This window comes from Synchiropus splendidus, chromosome 9 (genome assembly GCF_027744825.2).
Source record: "Synchiropus splendidus isolate RoL2022-P1 chromosome 9, RoL_Sspl_1.0, whole genome shotgun sequence".
In the NCBI taxonomy this organism is placed as follows: domain Eukaryota; kingdom Metazoa; phylum Chordata; class Actinopteri; order Syngnathiformes; family Callionymidae; genus Synchiropus; species Synchiropus splendidus.
In genome coordinates, this window is record NC_071342.1 from 14127810 (window position 1) to 14148260 (window position 20451).

Genomic DNA, 20451 nt, shown 5'->3' on the forward strand with positions numbered 1-20451 from the left:
CATTAGGTGACTTCAGTTGCAACAAACTTCTCTGACTTCCACTGTCTTGGGTCACAAACACTTAGCTTGTGGAACAATAGTGGTCTTATACCCAACAACGCAGTAGTCTGGCACAAACAGCTCCATATTGGGCTGCGACACAAATAGGCCATTGCTGGTTAGATTTTTTTCTTGCATGCACTGGGTGTGCTAGAAACTGGCTATAACATGCACCACAGATTTATCTGGTATTCGCAGGGATTAAATTAGAATCTTAGGCCGGCTAACCGGAGACACGTGATATTACTCATATTTTGGAGTGTTTTTCGCAGATTTGCGGTCAACCGCTATGTACTCTGTCAACGTCAATCAATAATATGCATGAAATTCAATTATATATTGAGTCCCTGTTTGATTATGCTGTGAAAGAATAAGCGTTCTCAAAATATTAAACTTGGGTTTTTGATTGGCTTCACTGTAGAGCGAGTGCTACTATATACAACTATCTGCAGAACGTCTGTGTTTACAGTGATCATTTGCTACTCATTATAATGGAAGAGAAGCAGACGATTTTTTGGTTAATATTTACGGTGAATACCTGTAGCTGAATCAGCACATGTAGTCCACTTTTATTGTTGTGACAGAGTGGAAAATTATGTCATCATTTCCAGAAATCGGTCCTCTCAAACCTTCATGTGTTTGTCTGTACAGAATAATTGACTCAATGGAAATGAGAATTTTATCTTGGGTAGTCAGGATTCTGGATGATGGGATCTGGGGATGTCAAGGGTTTCGGAATGTGAGGATTTCTGGATGTCGGTATGTTGGGATCTTAGGGTGTTACTGTATGTTCTCGGGATGTCAACTAGGGATGTTGGGACCTCGAGAAGTCGGATCTATGGATGTCGGAGTGTAAGGATCTTGGGATGTCGGGATCTCGGCAGGTCAGTAATTTGGGATATCAGGATGTCAGGATGTCAGGATTCCCTTAGATTAAAAAAAACAATGTTTGTAAACTTTTACACAGCTCATAAACCAAGCGGCAACACCACTATCTCGTCATCAGTTCTACTTTCAATAGCTGACATGACATTGAAGCTGCTCAGTTTGAAGTACGTTGCTCTATTTAAGAACTGAATATAAATATGTTTTGTAGCAAGAGCAGAGATGATGAGAGTTATTTTTCTATACCCAAGAGGTTGTAAAAATGATATTTCTTCCCCCACCCCGAAATAAGTCAACAAGGGGCAGAGAACACATAATTGGTTATTTTTGGACCAAGGCTCACTCGTTCCCAAAATACGCCGGAGGTCATGTGATACGTGATGAAACCTAAAATGATAAACAGAGCCTCAGAAGGATACTGGAACAGACATCCCACTGTTGTGTCTAAACTATGCATATAAAGTCAGACTGACCTGATGCCTGAGGGGCAACGTCTACCCAGCTCGGAACTTCAGTCGGGCCCGACTGCAAGAGGGCACACGACTGTAGTGTGGAGAAAGTGGTGCAGTGCCTCTCTGTGCCTGGTTGAACACTGGCTAATGAAGCGTGGCAGAGGATAGAGGAAAGAAGTGTGTCTGCAGGGTAGGCATGGCCTTCCTGTTTCTATGCAACCAGGGCGGATGGCTAGGTGATGTAGGACTGCCTCGATACAGCTTACTTGTCATGCTGCTGACATGCCTACTTTTGTTGGGTCTGGATGGCTGAATTTTAATTGTTATAGTATGCGATCCCTTGTATGATTCAAGAGTGCTGCTGCTGCAGTGCATTGTTCCCCAAATTCTCAAGGCAATATGCAAGAATCTAATCAACCAGAAATCATCACGGCAACATCATGCATTAAATATATATTATAATTATGATGAACCAAACTCACTGTAGCATTCAATTAGACTATGCATGTCAAACTCAAGTCTTCTGAGTGCGGAGACAAAACTTGGACAATTTTATGCAGGACATTTTTCACGTAATACTCCCACCATTTTTGTGATAGATCTGTTTAAATATGTTTATGTAGCTGTCACCACTTCCTGTGGCAACAAGTGTGGTTCTATTCTTAGCTGGTGTTCTGGGCTCCTGATTTCGCTGCGTCTCATAGGTTGGAAACGATGAGGTGTGATCAACTCCTGCCAGGTCTGACTGTTGTCATAGCTGGCTCCAGCTGTAGAGACGACGGGACCCATTGACCATCTGTCCCCAACCAGCAGTACTAGGAGTATAGTTGGCGAGGGGGCGGGAATGAGGTAAGGTCGGATGGGGGGATATCAGCTTTGTGTTGCTATAAAGCTGTCTTCCTTCTCTCCTAGCAACGGCCTTCCATTTACTTGGTTTTGGGCAGTGGAGCCCTGTCGGTCGGTCGGTGTGCACGGCCCCCTCACTCACTCTCTCTGTCCTATTTATGGTAATGAGCCATCTGCCCTCTCTATAACAGCCGCCCAAATAGAGGAGAGGCTGGAAGGGGGGCGGGGGGTATCTCTGACAGACAGGAGTCTGAGACAAAGACGCTTATCCTGTTGTGTCTGCTTCAGCCCAAGTGGATGCCTTTAGATTTGAAGAGAGAGCGCAAAGAAACGTGTCAAGTGTCCTCAGGACAACGACTGGTGTCTGCAGGAGTGAGAGTGCTTCCACCTGCAGGTCAACCCATCAAGTCGGTCAACACAGACAGTTAACAGTGATGTCAGTCCTGCTCTCACCTTCTCAATCTCTTAGACACACCATGTTGATCATCTTGGATCATTAAAACACCACCCCTGTCCTTGTTCATACGCTGCTTCACGGATGCTTCTGTGTGACTTGGTGGCACGGAGGTGGGCACACACACCAGTAAACAGCCACACGAAATTCAATAGACCTCTGTTGCCACTGGATACTGGATTGGTTACCAAGCCAACACATGTGCATCACTCTTACATCTCCAACACATTACTGTCAAAAATATCAGGCATCTTGATAGTTCTGCTTTTTCTGTCAATGTTTTTGAGAATATATTTCTAGAGTCTCATGCTTTTGCCTCAAAGTATCAAACATATATGAGACTAAACTGACCAAGTGTATGCACAGGGACCAGGAGTAAGATGGATAGAACATCTGTGTCAATGGCAGGTCCTACAAAGCTGACGTACTAGATGGAATGGAGACCAACATAATGTTCTCAGCTGACTTTTAACTCCGCCCCACTTGGGGTCAGTCGCCATTAACCTCAGCTCACAATCTAGCAGATTCACACACACAGATGGTCATTGACCAGACACCAACACAGATGTTTCTGTTTGTATACAGAATGTTGAACTGCTGAGCTAAAATACTGCTCAACATTAGCTTAAACAAATCAATAAGCGATGAAATATTCCATTTTCATTTTATTTATTCTTTTACTAGGGTGGTCGAGTTGCAATACACTCATGAAGTATTTTAAAAAATCTATATAAAGTACTTAAAAGGGACGCGTGGAAGTGATGTGGAACTGACAATTATCCAAGGCCATTAAAGAGGAAGCAATCAAAAGTTGCGCATTAAGACAACAATTGAGCGGCAGTCATGTGACTTGATCTTTCTTGAAATACCAGGAAGCTGAAGACATCTAGTGGTCAACTAGGCTAACGCAACACACATATTCACAATATTATAATGAAGTTAAAGGGTCAATAAGTTGACCGTAGTGTGCAGGAAAAGAAAAGCGTGGCTGATCATAGCATAGTATTATACCACTATTGAATGTAGCGTATTTTAAAATTCATTTTTCATAGGTCAGAAATAGCTTTGAACTCATCTGCTGTTTTCCTTTTGCTGCAGCAAGGGCATGTACTGCTATACATGTATTATAAAATTTATAGAAAGAACGAAACACACAGAAACAACGAAAAACAAGGCGGTAAATTTCAAATAATTTTTAGTGTATGTATTCAAAGTTTCAGAAACAAAATGCAAAACACAATTTATTTGCATTTTAAATGGTCATATAAAGTTGTTGTTTTTTTAAACAAAGTAATAAATACAAACATATTTAACATGTGGAACATTTTACATTTATCAATATTTTAACATGGCAATTGACTTGTTTTTACTTGAATATTCTCCATCTTTATTATTGTCAATACCAGTATCAGTTTGTCAACTTTGCGCTCGATATTTTAAAAGTAGAGAGACGAGAGAGGAGGGATAGTTCAGGTGTCTCGGTGACCTGTTCGAAACTCAATGAATGAATGACGAACAAAGACACCTCAGAGCCGCGGCCGTACATTAGACATTAAATAGAGCTGGGAGAGCTGACGTGACGGTATAAGTCATCCAGTGAGCAGCGACGAGATTTGACGGACTGAGCTCGTCTGTTATGGCCCCTCCTGCTTCAGCCGAACGGGGCAAGACGTAACAGCAGTAGCGCAGGGGGACGGGGAATAACACTCAGCGACGCGGTGTTGTGGAGCCACCGATCCAACATGACATATCTTGAAATGCTGGAGAAAAGGACATAGACGATGTGCTCGACGACGTCCCAGCTTCTGCTGTGAAGGCTTCGACATTCCTTCCAGATTACCAACACCCCAAATGAACTCCGTCAGAGCAAGCAACGTTAGCAGAAGACCAAGGCGAGTATCAAGGCCGCGCCCGGTGCAGCCGGAGAGGAACCACCAGGAAAGAGGTAATTGAAGCCACAACGCACTGGCTTGTTTGCCAATATGCCAGTTTTATTTCTATCGGTTTGGCTTTTTCCCGAGTAAGCACAACGCTGTGCGGATCTGTAGCATTCGAAGTGCAATTGCAGTCAGACCCCAGCAGTCATTAGAGGTCGCTGTGCAGCCAGGAAACTCCGAGGCTTTTGTGTTGGAGGCTTGCTATCAGGCCTCGCTTTGTTTTGTTTGATTTTTTTGCTCTGCGTTGCTTTTCTCGCGGCGTTTTCACCACGTGTTAGGGTCGAATTCTGACTTTGTTAGGCATTAACGTTAGGTGAAGCCAAGTAAAATGTGTTTTTTTGGCTAATGTTTGCGTAAATGTGGACAAACGCAGGGAAGGGAACACCAGAGTGGTTTGTAGTAGCATGCTAACTCAACCTAGCCGGTGTCAGCTGATATTCAGAATGGTCTGATATAGAGAGATTACGGCTCCGTGTCGGAGCTATTGATTTATTTATTAACGCTCGTTTGATCCACCTGCATGTATTTGCATTTTTTAATATTTGATACTGTTTCAGTTTATTTCCATAAAGTAACGCAGGTCTGCGTTATCCAATGTAAACATTAGCAAAGGGGGTCGTGATGGTAGTTTCCATTGATACATTTGGCAGATAGTTTAAGTGTATAACTATATCGCATTTTAATTCGCTACGTTCACTGTTTTCTGCTTCTTCAGTCATGCCAATTGTTGGAGTTAATTGAAAGGCAAAGCATGTAGTGAAGGCGGATGTCATCCTCTTAACTACTACTGGGGGCGAATGGGCTGAGAAACAACTGCGTTTCAGAAAGATCTGACTAAATGGACTCGTGCATAATATCTGAATGATATCGAAGGGTATTTCGGCATTCATTCTCCATTAATCTACCTACAGTGACGGTTTGTCTGTGGTTATTGACACATAACTGTTTAGCCTTAAGCATTGACCTGGTGGTAGTAGGAACAGTTGACAGTCACTCAGTATTTGTCATTTAAATGGAATCTCTATTTATGGTTGCTGTCAGAAAACTTTGGGAAGCAGAGAATTATTTATCAGAAATACTTCCAAAACAAGCTATCGTTATTCTTTACTAAATAGAATGCTGTCTTCTTTAACAAGACCTATTCTTGTTAGAGTTTTGAGTGTTAAAAGCATTAAAAGCTGTTCCTCAATTCTGCTGTCTGTGGTATTGCACTATTTTTTTTTAAAGCACACCCATCATTCATTTAACTCATTGCATATGACTGGGAGGGACAATTCCTTTCACAACTTCCATTTATATTTAAATCAATTAAAATATATGACATGGCTTCAACCAATATAAGCAGGTTTCTTTTTGCTCTCAAAACCAATTTCAGACAATAACTTGCATGTTAAAAATCTAAGCATCAATGAAGCAGCTTTCATTTATATTACCTGTCTTATGAACTTTTCCTCTCACCATATTTTCTAGATGAGGACGTTGCTGCAGATATGGTCGCAGAAGAATCTGGTCCAGGAGCTCAGAACAGTCCATACCAGCTTAGAAGAAAGTCTCTGCCAAAGAGAACAGTGTGTCCGACAAAGGCCAATATGGAGGTATTTACTGAGTACATCATTTAAAAAAAAGCCTATTATGCCCCTTTAATTTTTATTTTTCCTGATAACAGGGTGCTTCCACTTCGACAACAGAAAATTTTGGACACCGACCTAAACGTCCCAGAGTTTCTGGAAAATGTCAAGATTTACCAGGTAAAACACACTTGAAACCTATCAGTACAATATATATTAATAATGCTATGCTGCTCTGCAGATTGAGGAGAAATCTAGAGAGTGTGCCTAATGTCTCTCACACGGAAATCTTTTTTCTTTCTCTCCTCAGCAGCTCCAGCAGAACAGTACCTGCAGGAGAAGCTTCCCGATGAGGTTGTGTTGAAGATCTTTTCATATTTACTGGAGCAGGACTTGTGCCGTGCTGCATGTGTGTGCAAGCGCTTCAGTGAGCTAGCCAATGATCCCATACTCTGGTAAGTGTCAATAAAGAAAAAAAAACTGCGCTCAGTTGTGTTGTTTTTTTTATAACGTGTGTATCCTTCAATCCATATTATGTCAGTAGACTGCGATGTTGAAAGGAATCCAAGTTTATTATTGTGATACATTGAGCCTGGTGACAAACTGTAAACAAGATGGAGATTATCCAACACAGTAATGTACATTTCTGCCAAAATGTTTTGAAGGATAAAGGATCCAATACTACATCTGTGATTTGTTTTATTTATATATTATTTTACTAGATTTCCAAGAGTTTATTTTTGGGTTTGCTAAATTAGGTATCTTTATTTCTTTTAATTGAATAAGTAACACAAGGATTACATGTCATCCTTTTAACAGCAGTTTCTCTTGCCTGTTGTATGCTGTATAGTTTTGGCTAAATTATCCACGTATAATTTAATGCTGTGGCATAAATCCACCCGTATTTGTTTTCCATAATCTTCACCTAAACATTGTTTTTAAATAATTTTAGGAAGAGGCTCTATATGGAAGTTTTTGAATACACACGCCCCATGATGCACCCTGAAGCTGGAAAGTTTTACCAGATAAATCCAGAAGAATATGACCAGCCGAATCCTTGGAAGGAGAGTTTTCAGCAGCTGGTAAGGAATTTTTCCTCTCCATCAAAATACCTTTTTTAAAATAACATTTGCACTTTCATCATTTAATTAATGACAGCATTTTGAGCACTTCACTTCCTGTTGCTGGAATGTAACTGATGAATTTGTATTTAGCTAGCTGCCTTTCATATTAATCTGGCTTTCATGGCTGTCTTGATTTTTTTTTTTCATCTATTCAATCAATTAGCAATAATAAGTACTGTGGTGAAAAATAATATTTTTTTTCTTTTCCCCCCCAACAGTATAAAGGTGCACATGTCAAACCGGGCTTTGCCGAACATTTCTATAGTAATCCTGCCAGATACAAAGGAAGAGACAACATGTTTGTAAGTTGGAAATTGAACAATATTTTAGAATGCAGTCGTGTTCTTTCCACTTACCCAAGTCTCTTCTAGTACTATGACACCATTGAGGATGCCCTTGGTGGCGGTCAGGAGCCCCACTTCGACGGCCTCATATTCGTCCACACTGGTATTTACACAGATGAATGGATCTACATCGAGTCGCCCATCACAATGATCGGTGCCGGTACGTGATATGAAAGAAGCACATTTCTAATTTGCTTTTGATGACTCGACTCTGAAGCACCTCTTGACTCGCTTTTAGCTCCAGGAAAAGTCACAGAGAAGGTCATCATCGAGAACACCAGAGACTCCACATTTGTATTCATGGAAGGCTCAGAAGATGCTTACGTTGGATACATGACAATAAGGGTGCGACACTTTTTCCCCTCACCGGGTTTTAAACTGTTCAGTCGGTTTTTGTTGCGACAACTGTTTTTGTGTCTCCCTTGCAGTTCAATCCAGATGATAAATCAGCGCAGCACCACAATGCACATCACTGCTTGGAGATTACAGTCAATTGCAGTCCCATAATCGACCACTGTGTCATACGTAGCACGTGCACAGGTGAGGAACCTTCTACATGTCAGTGGTGTTTGATAAGTGCATATTTCAGATGACATCTTGTGTTCAGTGGGGTCGGCGGTGTGTGTCAGCGGCCAGGGTGCCTGTCCTACTATCAAGCACTGCATCATCAGTGACTGTGAAAATGTTGGTCTTTACATCACTGACCACGCACAGGTATAACGGGAACACTCGGCAGAAGTTTTTTTTTTTTTTGTTTTCTTTTTTGTAATTCAGTTTAGGGAAATAGTTTATGCTATTCTGTGGGACTTCATCGTACAAGTGTTTCAAACAGATTGCCCAAAACTGTGTAATGTAGAGCATGCTTAAGCCAATTCAGCTCTTTGAATATTTACCCAGAAAAATGTCTGGACCTCATTTTTTTTTTTTTGTCCCTAATCAGGGGATATATGAGGACAATGAGATCTCGAACAATGCTCTGGCTGGCATCTGGGTGAAAAATCACGGCAACCCAATCATCAGGAGGAATCACATCCACCATGGCAGAGATGTAGGAGTTTTTACGTTTGACCACGGCATGGTGAGTACGACTTCCTGACTTTCCCCTCGTCCCCCCGAGACATTTTCACTTACTGTAATTTCTGGACGATAAGCTGGTACTCTTTTCTCAAGGTCTGAACCCTGTGGCTTATACAACATCGTAGCTAATATATGGATCTTTATAGGCTAACATCAACTCAAACCGATGAAATCACAGGCTCAAAATGCGCTGTTTCCGCAGCTCCTCCAACTGAAATTTTGAGCGCTTTAATGTAAATAAAAGCTGTGAGGCGTTTATGATGGTTCAGGACATTGCCGAGTTTGTTTCATGAGTCAGTCTACATAATGGAGTCCATTTTCAAAACTAGTTTAGAAGTGATCCTCATGCATTTTTAAGCCTGGTGCATCACTGACCTTTCTATGGTACAGACAACACCACTGCACCCGCAGCTTATGGACCCGTGGAGCTGACGTTGGAACAAGAGGGGACTTGGGGGTTAGTCAGTAGATTTAAGGAGGTACCTGAGCTGTGATTGAATGCGTTTCTTATTAGTGAAATACAATGTAGAGGTTTTGTTATGGATTTGATGACCTGACGTTTTGGGATCTTGCTCCTCACCTGAATGGGTGTGAGAAGAAAGTGTTTTTCTAGATCTGCTTTTGGGCTTGGTGGCATGATGGTCTTTGGTCGCTGACAGTTTTAAAAGTTTGATGATGGGATGGGTTGTTTCTCCCCGCAGCATCATGCTTGTAAATTTTTGAACTGGTCTAAATTTAAAATGGCTTTTTTGTCGCTCGCCATGTCTCAGGGTTACTTTGAGAGCTGCAACATCCATAGGAACCGCATTGCTGGCTTCGAGGTGAAGGCCTACGCCAACCCCACGGTGGTCCGCTGTGAGATCCATCACGGCCAGACGGGTGGCATTTACGTTCACGAGAAGGGCCGTGGCCAGTTCATCGAGAACAAGATCTATGCAAACAACTTTGCTGGTGTGTGGATCACCTCGAACAGTGACCCCACAATAAGGTCAGTTCAAGTCATTTTAGCTGTTAAAATGGTAACATTTAATACTCGATGTTCTTCATGTTTTTGACATGATCTCTTTTGTTTAATTCAAGGGGGAACGCCATCTTTAATGGCAACCAGGGTGGAGTCTACATTTTTGGGGACGGCAGGGGTCTCATAGAAGGGAACGACATCTACGGGAATGCGTTAGCAGGGATCCAGATCCGAACGAACAGTTGTCCCATCGTCAGACACAACAAGATCCACGATGGGCAACACGGAGGAATCTATGTGGTAAATGATCATCATGCAGTTTGGCCGTCACAGCTTCTGTCATTGTGAGACACATTTTGCTTTTCCCAGCATGAGAAAGGACAAGGCGTCATCGAGGAGAACGAGGTTTACAGCAACACGTTGGCTGGAGTTTGGGTGACGACCGGCAGCACTCCGGTGCTGAGGAGGAACCGGATACACAGCGGGAAGCAGGTGGGAATTCATTGTGGTTCAGTTTTAAGTCGCTGAATATCCAGACTGATACAAATTCATTCTCCATTTTGTTTTGCTGTGGACAGGTTGGGGTCTACTTTTATGACAACGGCCATGGAGTGCTGGAAGACAATGACATCTACAATCATATGTATTCTGGAGTACAGATAAGGTCTGTCCCTACAGGTCCGAGTTAGTCAGGAGTAGTTGGTCATTTTTTTTTCTTTTGATCAACAGAACTGGCAGCAATCCCAAGATCAGGCGCAACAAGATCTGGGGGGGTCAGAACGGCGGCATTTTGGTCTACAACTCAGGTCGGTGGACGAGTCCAACAGAAACATTGTCGTAATTTTTAGAGCTCAGTAGGTGGCGCTCTTGCTTTAAAAAATGATGTGACTTTGCTTTGTGATTCTGTTTCTGTCTTTGTAGGTACAATTTACATATAGGTCATTCGATTATTGTGTTTTCACAATTTACTTTACTTACTTGTACTAATGATAGTTTTGCACTAATTAGTATTTTATTATTATTTGATCCAGAAGCCAAGCAACAACATTTCGTTGCTGTTTTCTTTGTGCAATGACAATTAAAGGAAGTCTAAGTCTAATTGAACTACTTGTTCGAAGCCCTTGCTTGTACAGCATGCACTGCCATCTAGTGGCCAGTTAAGATTGGGACACAGCATGATCCTCATCCACCCAACACTTATCATTCAACCTCAAACACAGATGTGTAGTTTTGTCTGTGCGAGTGAATTGGACTCAACATGTTTCAGGCTTGGGCTTCATCGAGGACAATGAGATCTTCGACAACGCCATGGCCGGAGTGTGGATCAAAACCGACAGCAATCCCACGTTGCGAAGGAATAAAATCCACGACGGAAGAGACGGAGGGATCTGTATATTTAACGGTGGAAGAGGCAAGTCGACCGTGGCTACTGTGTTTTTATTGCGGTCCTTTTATTTAATTTTTTTTTCTGCCCACCAGGTTTGCTCGAGGAAAACGATATTTTCCGAAATGCCCAGGCAGGAGTTCTCATCAGCACCAACAGTCATCCAGTCTTGAGGAAAAACAGGATATTTGATGGCTTCGCTGCAGGTGTGTGACTCCGTCCAACGGTTTGATTTGGCAACGTGACTCATTCTTTTTTTTCCTCTCAGGCATCGAGATCACAAACCACGCCACGGCAACTTTAGAGGGCAATCAGATATTCAACAATCGCTTTGGAGGGCTGTTCCTGGCGTCCGGCGTCAACGTTACGATGAAAGGTGCTTGTCTGAGAGTTCGTCTGTGGCACACAGAAATGGATTGTTTCTGACCTCGCCGCTTCCCCTCCAGATAACAAAATACTGAACAATCAAGATGCCATTGAGAAGGCTGTGAGCAGAGGTCAGTGCCTGTACAAGATTTCAAGTTACACCAGCTACCCAATGCACGATTTTTACAGGTAACTCATGGCTAGACACCAGGTCAGGTGACAGGACTGGCCTTTGTTTTAAACGGTTGCTTTGTCACTTCTGCCAGGTGTCACACCTGCAACACAACGGACCGCAACGCCATCTGCGTGAACTGCATCAAGAAGTGCCACCAAGGACACGACGTGGAGTTCATCAGACACGATAGGTGAGTCCTCACTTCCACTCTTTTTCACCAAGTCCCTGGAAGAAGTTTGCAAACTGAAAAGTCATGTCAAATTGATAGTGGCATTATACTTCATACTGAGGTTTTCCCACCTCCTCCTCCTCCACTTGAGAATAATTTCACTTGAATTATCACATTGTCCTTTTTTCCTCCCGATAGAACAGCATAAATAGTTGTGCTGTAACTCTCACATTGTAGTTTTATTAGTGAGATAAAGTTCACTGGGTAATGTTTTCTGAAAGCCTGTCAGCGACACTCGGGCACCTTCTTTTCATCAGCTATTGACCAGCCCAAAATGACGTGGCCAGACTGTCTTATCCCTTCACTCTTCTATTGCTATCTCAAGCTGTTGCAGTGCATAATGGGACTCTTCTTGCTCCTGCAGGTTCTTCTGCGACTGTGGCGCCGGCACGCTGTCAAACCCTTGCACGTTAGCTGGAGAGCCGACTCACGACACCGACACACTGTACGACTCGGCTCCTCCCATCGAGTCCAACACGCTGCAGCACAACTGAGCTTCAGCCCCAAAGCAGTGACCGGACACTTTGTTACGCAGCTGAAGAGCGAACTGAACTCTCCGTGAAACGTTTGAGGAGTCGGATTATACATATACTTCAAGGAGACGTCTAGGAAAAGAAAGGATTTCTCTCTTTTCCCTTTTAATTATTTTATATAAGTGACTAACGGGCGTGAAGTGGGTTTGTGGGTGTGTTTGGAAATGAATCGACGGACGAGTACCACCAGGCTCACAAACATCCGTGAGGAGGAAAAAAAATTGCAGTCGTGCACAGCCCTGTAGCAGAGCCACGCTGAAAGGAGGCACAACTTTTCTCATCTGGAGTCAAAGACGCCGAATGCAACGATGCTTCCATCCCTGGGCAACAAACGTGCTTGTTCACGCACGAGAGAGAATTGATCCAGCACTTCAGCTTTTTTCTTTTCCCTCCAAACAAATGTTGAGATTTGATTTAAATGCTTTTGTGTAGTTTTGTATTTTAATGCAAAATCTTACTGTACTTGAATGTCTTTATTTTATTAAATGTGTTTTTTTTTTTTGGTTATTATACCCTTCAAGTGCTGTATTCATGTCGCAGTATCTCGCTTCTTTCTGTGAAAGAGATCAGAGAAACGGGGAACAGGTTTTCTTCAGCAACATTGACTCTGCAATATAGAGAAGCAAAGGCAGGGATGTGCTTTCATGTGCCTGCTTTGACTTTTTGGACCAACTTTTACATGCGTTCAGATTTGTACAGGTTGCTTAACAAACTTTTTTTTGTGGGCGGGGGGAGGGGCATGTTTACTCACGTGGATGGTTGCTGTTTTTTTTTACTACTTCCACTCTGGATTTTTTTTTTTCCCTCCACAGAGGTGAGGTCCAAAAAGTGAAAGTTGTCCAGGTGAAAGTCTCTGCTACGTTCGATCAATGTTGCTGGAGTGCTTGACTCCACTTAAACTGAGACGAGTATCTATATACAGTACAGCGCTATATGGTTTTATTGACCCCTCCCCGCCCCCCCATTCATGTGTACTGGTGATTGTGGGTTTTCATTCAGACTGAAATGTATGCATGTATCATAACATCTAGACTTAATATATTGTGAAGTATTCAATAACCGTTATGTAGGCGCTAGCGTGAATTAAAAGGGTTTAATTTTACTAGATGAAACATTGTCATTTTTAAGAAAAAAATAAACTTTATTAGATCATAGTGTTTTATTTTTTTTTGTACTACAGCTGGAATGACATCAGCAGGATGGCAGAAACTACAAGGTCTTGATCGTCTGAACTAGAGAGGCGAAGTGTGTGCTGTCCAGGGCGGGGTCTTCGGCGAACTGGAGGAGTTTCCTGCAAGAGAGGGAGAGCATGGTTCAAGTTAAGAGTGGAGCTTCTTCACGTTTAGTTGTCAGCGCGTCATACTTGAAGAGTCTCAGGCTGATGGTGCTCCTCTCGAACTCCTTGGCCTTTCTGTGTCCAGACTGGATGACCGACTCTGGCAGGCTGGCGAGACGCGCGGCGTTGAAGCCGTAGCTTTTCGGACAGGCGCCGCCGATAAACTTGTAGAGGAACGTGATAGTTTCCTGACTGGGGTCCTCACACTCGTTCTCCACCATGCATGCCTGAAAACAATTCAGAAGTCGTGAGCCGGGAACAAGCAGTTGATGTGAGCGTGACAGAGACTTGTCCTTGTAGAGAATCATGTAAATTCATACTGGCTGACTGAAGTCACGACTCCTTTGCATGAATAGGCACTTGACTCATCTTTCCCTTAGTTTGTAAAAAGTTGCTGTCAAGTGCTCACCATGTGTCCCAGCCTCACAGCAGGGTTGTTGGCGTAGTCCTCCACCAGGGAGTGATAGTGTGTGGAAAAGAGCGTGCGGCAGCAGATCTTCTCAGCCAGCTCTTTCACCACGGCGCTGGCGATCGCTGTGCCATCGTATGTGGCGGTTCCTCTTCCTGCGTACATTCACAGCAGAATGTCAGATCTTTAACAACAGGTGGCCTACGATGCTGCGGGGCTTCCGTCCGAACCAGGCCTACCCAATTCATCCAGCAGCACCAGGGAGTGTCGAGTGGCGTGCTGCAGTATGCTGGCCGTCTCACTGAGCTCCACGAAGAAGGTGCTTTCTCCTGTGGAGGAGGTGGTGTGAGATGAAACAGCCAGGCATACATCATTCATGGAGCCGCAGCGTGGGATCTCACCTGCCATGATGCGGTCGGATGCTCCCAGGCGAGTGAAAACCCGGTCCACTGGGGTGAAGCGAAGACTCTCCGCCGGAACATAGCAACCCAGCTGAGCGAGGATGATCACAAGTCCGCACTGTCGGGGGGGGGGGGGGGGGGGGGGGGGGGGGGGGGGGGAGAGGATGCTTTAGACTGTGTAGGAGACAAACACTACACAGCAAACTCACTTGTCTCATGAGGGTGGACTTTCCTCCCATATTGGGCCCAGTGACCAGGACACAGGAGGCACTGCCTCTCTCCCCCTCGTCGCCGCTGCCGCCAGGACAACCGATGAAGACATCATTGGGGATGAAGTCGTCCCCGAAAAAGGTCTTTGTCACACATGGATGACGGGACCCAGTGAGGTCAACAAAGGGCACAGACTGGTCTCCGCCCTCGGGCAGCAGCACGTCTGGCCTTGTCATGGGTCCGTCTCCTCCCTGACTGTAGCGTGATAAGGCCAGCAGCACATCTGTCAATAAGAAGAAAAAAAACTGCTACGTGAAGTCATCTCACTGTTTGGTGTTACACCACATCAGCAACACCTGCAGGAAGTGAAGCGACAGCTGTGCAACTGTCAAACTCCAGAAAAGGCGCCACAGACTTAGATGCTGTACATGGAATGAGGCAAACAATGAAATGTTTTTTTACGTTGCCATGATTTTACAAATTCAACAGTAACGGCTACTTATTCACACTCCACTAGATTCCACTATTTACCTCCTTAGCGTCGTAGCAGACACGTAAAACACATTTAATTCCAGCCTTCAGATCATTCATGTTTAGAGGAAGTTTTAGCGCTACAGTGAATGCTGGGTATTTTGACGTCATGATAAGCAAATCCCACCTACCCAGTACCGCCATGCACTCCACCCCGGTCTTCCAGTCTTTGTAGTTCTGGTCAAAGTTGTAGAAGAGGCGGCGCATGCAGTCTTTCAGGGCGCCGTCTCTCTTCTCCTCGAAGCCCTGCAGCTCTGCAAACAGCCGCTCGCTCTCCTTGGTCACGTAACGCTTCCAGCCTTTCTTGGTCGACTTCACCTCGTACTCCTCGGGGATGTTCCTCTCAGAAACGCTGTCGGGAACCTCCATCTGGTAGCGATTGCGCCCGGTTCCCCAGTAGGTCATGCTCTTACAGCCGAGCCTCTTCTTCTGTCTGTCCAGGTAATCCTCAAGACCTCGCTCGCAGGTCTTGATCCCACAGAGAGCCTGGTCGAACTCGGGATCGAAGCCAGCCTTTGGGGTGATGACGCCGGTGCTGCGAGCTTTCTGGTGATCAAACGCCGTCTCCCAACGCTTGAGCTCCGCGGCCAGGTCCGGGAAGAGGCCGTTTTCCACACCGCTCAGATTGACCACCTGGCGGAGTAAAGTGGACCGAAATCCCCCTGACAGAGGACCAAGGACGCCAATGATCTCCTGCATTGTTTGAAAACCCTCCAAAGCGGCGAGGAAGTCGGCGATCTTGCGCTTGCTGTAGGTGACCTCCTCATACAGAACCGCTCGAGTGTCTGGGTGGTCTTCCCCCTTCAGAGGGGTTCCAATGCTGTGTATTTTGCTGAGGAGGCGCTCCAGATCTGGAAGCTTCTTCAGCAGGTCTGTGACCTCGGAAGCCTGGGCTGCGGCACCCATCAGGTCTTCCACAGCGTCCAACCTGTCCTTGATGGATGTGGGGTTGCACAGGGGAGCGCAGAGCCACTGCTTGAGAAGTCTCTTCCCGAATGGGGTCGTGCAGGTGTCTAGCTGCTCAAGCAGCGTTCCCTCAGTTCCTCCGCAGCCATTCTGGAATATTTCCAGGTTTGCCAGAGTCACACCATCCAAGACCATTCGCTGACGGGTCCTGGAGAAGAAGCTCACGGGTCCGGAAGCCTTCTCCATCTCCACATCGACGGGGACGTACTCCTCAAAATTAGCCATGGACAGCAGCTCCTGGTCTACCAAACACTTCTTCAGGTAGAAAATGCATCCACCAAAGGCTGACAGTGCCAACTCATATCCGTCCTTGGGAGTCAGGCACAGCGAGTCACTCTCAGACGTCATCCTCTTCAGAAGGTCAGGAAGAAAACTGCCTCCATTCTTCTGGTCTTTGTCCGCGGCCTCTCTGAAGTAGTCCTCCTCGGCGAGGGTTTTCAGAGTCTTCTGAGCATCCCAGAACTGTGACCCTGGGCTGAGACCTTCATGGCGTGCAGACGACAGTGAGGCCTTGAGGATCTTGCGGGTTTCTACAGAGGGATTCCCCTTCTCAAAGAGCACCTCTGCAGGCGCAAAGTGAGCCACCAGGGTGCGCAGACGAGAGCAGTGGCGGTCATCAGGGAACTGACCCACATGGAAGCACCCGACAGAGGTATCGATGAAGCAAACCCCATAAACACGGCAGCTTCCTGAACCGTCATCTTCGGCCTTTTCCTTCAAACTCAGAAGGAACTTGCTCTGGTTCTCCGACGGGGCTCCATCTAGGATACTGTAGGTCTGAGTGCCTCTTGTTATGATCCGACACACCTCTCTTCTCACCACGCGGTCGAACTTGGTGGGCTTAAACATAGTCTTGCAGCGGGCTTCCATCATCTCAGGGGTCTCTGTCTGCTCGACCCGGGCCACCTTATAGCCCTTCTGCACCAGCACGTCTGAGAAGCGGGCGAACCCGATCTCAGGGAAGCCGGAGTGAGCCCAGGTGCCTTTCATGAACGTGAGTCCAAGTTCATTCACTCCGATGACAGCATCCATGTGGTAGAGCTCGTAGAATTTACCCACCTTGTAGAAGATGACGGTGTCAAACATTTCTGACTTGAGCTGCCACCAGCGCCGCATGCCGGGTGTGTTGCGGTTCATGAAGTCATCCGGCACGTAGAGAGTCGTCGGATCGTAGTTGTCTTCGGACATCCGCCGCCGTTGGCCGTCTTTCCTCCGACTCTCCTGCAGCCAATCCAGCTTCTCATGATCCCAGACGGTGGCACCGCCGCCTGACCCGGGACTGTTTGCTTGGCTTTCAAAGTGGTCAGGGGCGGAGAAGGTGGACAAACGAGACTTTGTGTCAGAAGCAAGGGAGGCTGTTGTTCGTTTGGGAGTCACAGAGGGTGTCAAAGCTGGGGCGCTGGGCTTCTTCTCCTTGGCTTGGGAAGACTTGGGAGCAGGGCGCTTGCGCTTGAGTGGCTTGACCGGGCTGTCAGCTTCAGACTCCGGTGTTCCCTCCTCTTCCTCCTCGCTCACAACAGTCTCCTCCTCCCCTTCATCCTCGCTGCTGCTCGCTGCCTGATCCGGTTTGAACTCGTCGTCTGAACCGTCACTGTCAGACGCTACAATTATCCGTCGGCGCTTGGCTTTGTTACCATTTGCTCGGGTGGTGCGTTGGTTGCCCTTGGACGCCTTCACCTCCTCAGTTTTCTCCTGGTCGACATCACTGACCTCTTCATCATCATCATCAGTGAATGTGGACTTGTCCAGCTGAAATACAACAAATGCAACCATGCAGTTCGGCATGAATCCAATCCTTGACCCATCACAATGGTTGGGTCTTGGGAGATAAGAACTGAGAAAAAAAAGAGTAAATACGAAGGTAAACGTTACCTCCATGTCTTCCTCATACTCATCTTCATCATCAGACGGCTCCGTGGACAGAGGCATCTTTAACCTGCTTTCAGTACTCTCAAATAAGACAGCATCAGCAAGCTCCATCGCACGGCGGATCACAGGCTTGGCACTGAAAAACACCCCTCCAGCTTTAGCGTCACTGCTGTCGGAGCCTGAACGCAAACACAAAGAAGCTTCAAACCCCAGACACAGACATCCAAAATGCTTCAACAGCATTGAAGACCAACCTTGGTAATCTCGGACGAATTTGGTGCTGACCCAGCCCCTCGTCGGTGGCTCATCGAAAAAGTGAACGTGGATGCGCTGGGATGAGCCACGGCCTCTCATCTGCTGGCCGCTCAGGGGCTGAGGAACCACCATGCATGGCCACCACGGATGCCCCTCCAGCTTGGCCCACACCAGCGCACCAGCACTGAACGAGCATGAAGTGGATGAATCATTTCTAGAAGAAGAAGAAGAAGTGAAACACCACCATGGCTGCATGAACAACTGCCACATCGATAAACATGAGCTGAAGACCATGAAATAGGGCAGATTATAATGCAGATACTTGTCAACTTGTGGAGAATATGGTCCGTTAAAGATCACGTTGAACTTTTAAACTGCTGCTTTGAACCGTTAGCTACGCTTGCATTACGTTTGAACGGAAGTAGCAGGATGGTACAGAACTTTTCGTTTGAAAACAGACTGTGCTGCAATAACACAGTAAGCCAGTGCAACAACTGTTGAATGAACTTTCTGGTTGTATAAGTGACTTTCGTTCTACCGTAGAAGTGAGCAAAGCACGCTGCAGCAGGGATGAAGCACTCACTTGTCTGTAGCTGTCGGGGCCTTGTCACCGAATAGCTTCTTATAACCTGCTTTGAGACTTTTAGCGCCGCTTTTCGCTTTAGGCTTCTTGGCGATGTGGTGAGGCGTTTGCTTAGCTTCTTCCTGCGGAGAGGAGCTGGACTTCCCCACCGGGTCTGCCTCCACAGGTGACGGTGACGGCTTCGGCTTGGCGACCGGTGGCGGAGACTTGGCGAAAAAACTGAAAAGAGAGCGCTGCTTCGACATGTTGAAGGCGTGGAGTTAAAGCGAATCCGGCAATGCTAACGATCGTTAGCTTGTGTGCTTGCAAGCGTCACCACACGAGCCCAGCTAATTCGCGGGAAACACGGCGGCTCTCAAGGGGGCGTGGCCGAGACGTTCAGCCAATCAGAGGACCGAATGAGACACTGTCAAAGTCAAATGACCGTCCTCAATGTTCCGGTTGGGGGCGGAACTTTCAAGACCAAAACAAGGTGAACCCAAAATAAATACATCAGTAAACGAGACTCGATTACACATTTTTATTCCTTCATCTGTAATCTGACGCTTGCAATCGGAAATGAATATGAAGCATTGTGGAAATAATATAAAGAAAAAAAGAGTTACTATATATATATATATATATATATATATATATATATATATATATATATATATATATATATATATATATATATGCTGTAATGGCAAATGAAAAAATATGAGGTTTACGAAGACAATATGGAATAAAAAGAAACTCATATTAATTACAACGTTATTACCTTAAACATTAAACCAATTGAATAATAATGACAAAAGAAGGACAAAAATTTATTTGCTCAAATACGCTAATTTTAAACAGAAATAAATAAATAATATAATAAATGTAAGAACGATGTGAATTGGTTTGTGAGCATGTCCACTAGAGGGCAGCAGAACTCCGCATACGCCTTTGAGATCACATTATAATTCATGACAATTGTTTAAACTGAAATCGGACCGCATTATACCTTACATACAATTTGAGCAATAAGAAATATTGCAACGTGACACACATTTGGAATATAGTGTGCACTATTTTCAGTCATGTAATCTCCAAGGGAGCTGTACCTTTTACACCTGATGTGGTGACAGTTTGCGTTCATTGAAGACAACAACCCAATTTGGCATCTAAATAAGAACAATATGGTTATGTTTAGAGGGAGAGTTAATGGTTAAGAACGTGTCAGTTGCACAAATTCAGACACAATAATCTGAATCTCAAAATGCCAAGCAAAACAGGACAATTCAATGGTGAGGAACATTTCTTTACTCCCACAGAGATGTATATGCACAGTCCGATCTAAGTGGTCGCACCGGTACCTGCAGTACACACTGTTGTGAGATGGTTTCTCATGTGTTTTCATTCACTACCACTGCAGCGGTTTAGAATAGTCTGTCAAGGGAGCGCCACATAACAGCAGGCATGTTTTGGGAAATTACAAAACCCTCTGAACATTAAAGCTGAAAGATAAAGCACCATGCGGACTGGGTGATTTA

At 45.1% G+C, this 20451-nt stretch overlaps 2 protein-coding genes across 3 annotated transcripts; one reads left to right on the forward strand and one right to left on the reverse strand.

Moving 5' to 3' along the window:
• The first annotated feature begins 4255 nt into the window (after positions 1 to 4255).
• fbxo11a (F-box protein 11a) lies at positions 4256 to 13516 on the forward strand. 2 transcript variants are annotated; one of them, XM_053875073.1, is made up of 22 exons: positions 4256 to 4621; positions 6084 to 6208; positions 6280 to 6361; positions 6495 to 6636; positions 7134 to 7263; positions 7524 to 7607; positions 7677 to 7809; positions 7888 to 7994; positions 8078 to 8189; positions 8257 to 8363; positions 8590 to 8727; positions 9497 to 9714; positions 9807 to 9987; positions 10057 to 10179; positions 10266 to 10351; positions 10417 to 10493; positions 10955 to 11098; positions 11167 to 11277; positions 11340 to 11447; positions 11518 to 11626; positions 11704 to 11802; positions 12206 to 13516. In XM_053875073.1, exons 1-22 carry the CDS (start codon positions 4528 to 4530, stop codon positions 12333 to 12335), a joined length of 2640 nt encoding a protein of 879 aa, XP_053731048.1. In that variant the 5' UTR covers positions 4256 to 4527; the 3' UTR covers positions 12336 to 13516. The 2 variants fall into 2 exon arrangements, with proteins under 2 accessions (XP_053731048.1, XP_053731047.1); XM_053875072.1 differs by having other exon boundaries at positions 4257 to 4621; positions 6492 to 6636.
• Positions 13503 to 19293, reverse strand: msh6 (mutS homolog 6 (E. coli)). The gene is made up of 10 exons (XM_053875071.1): positions 18935 to 19293; positions 18351 to 18565; positions 18100 to 18275; positions 15393 to 17976; positions 14730 to 15013; positions 14521 to 14638; positions 14359 to 14448; positions 14120 to 14274; positions 13738 to 13937; positions 13503 to 13665 (listed from the first exon to the last, which is right to left on the reverse strand). Exons 1-10 carry the CDS (start codon positions 19177 to 19179, stop codon positions 13584 to 13586), a joined length of 4149 nt encoding a protein of 1382 aa, XP_053731046.1. The 5' UTR covers positions 19180 to 19293; the 3' UTR covers positions 13503 to 13583.
• Positions 19294 to 20451: the final 1158 nt, after the last annotated feature.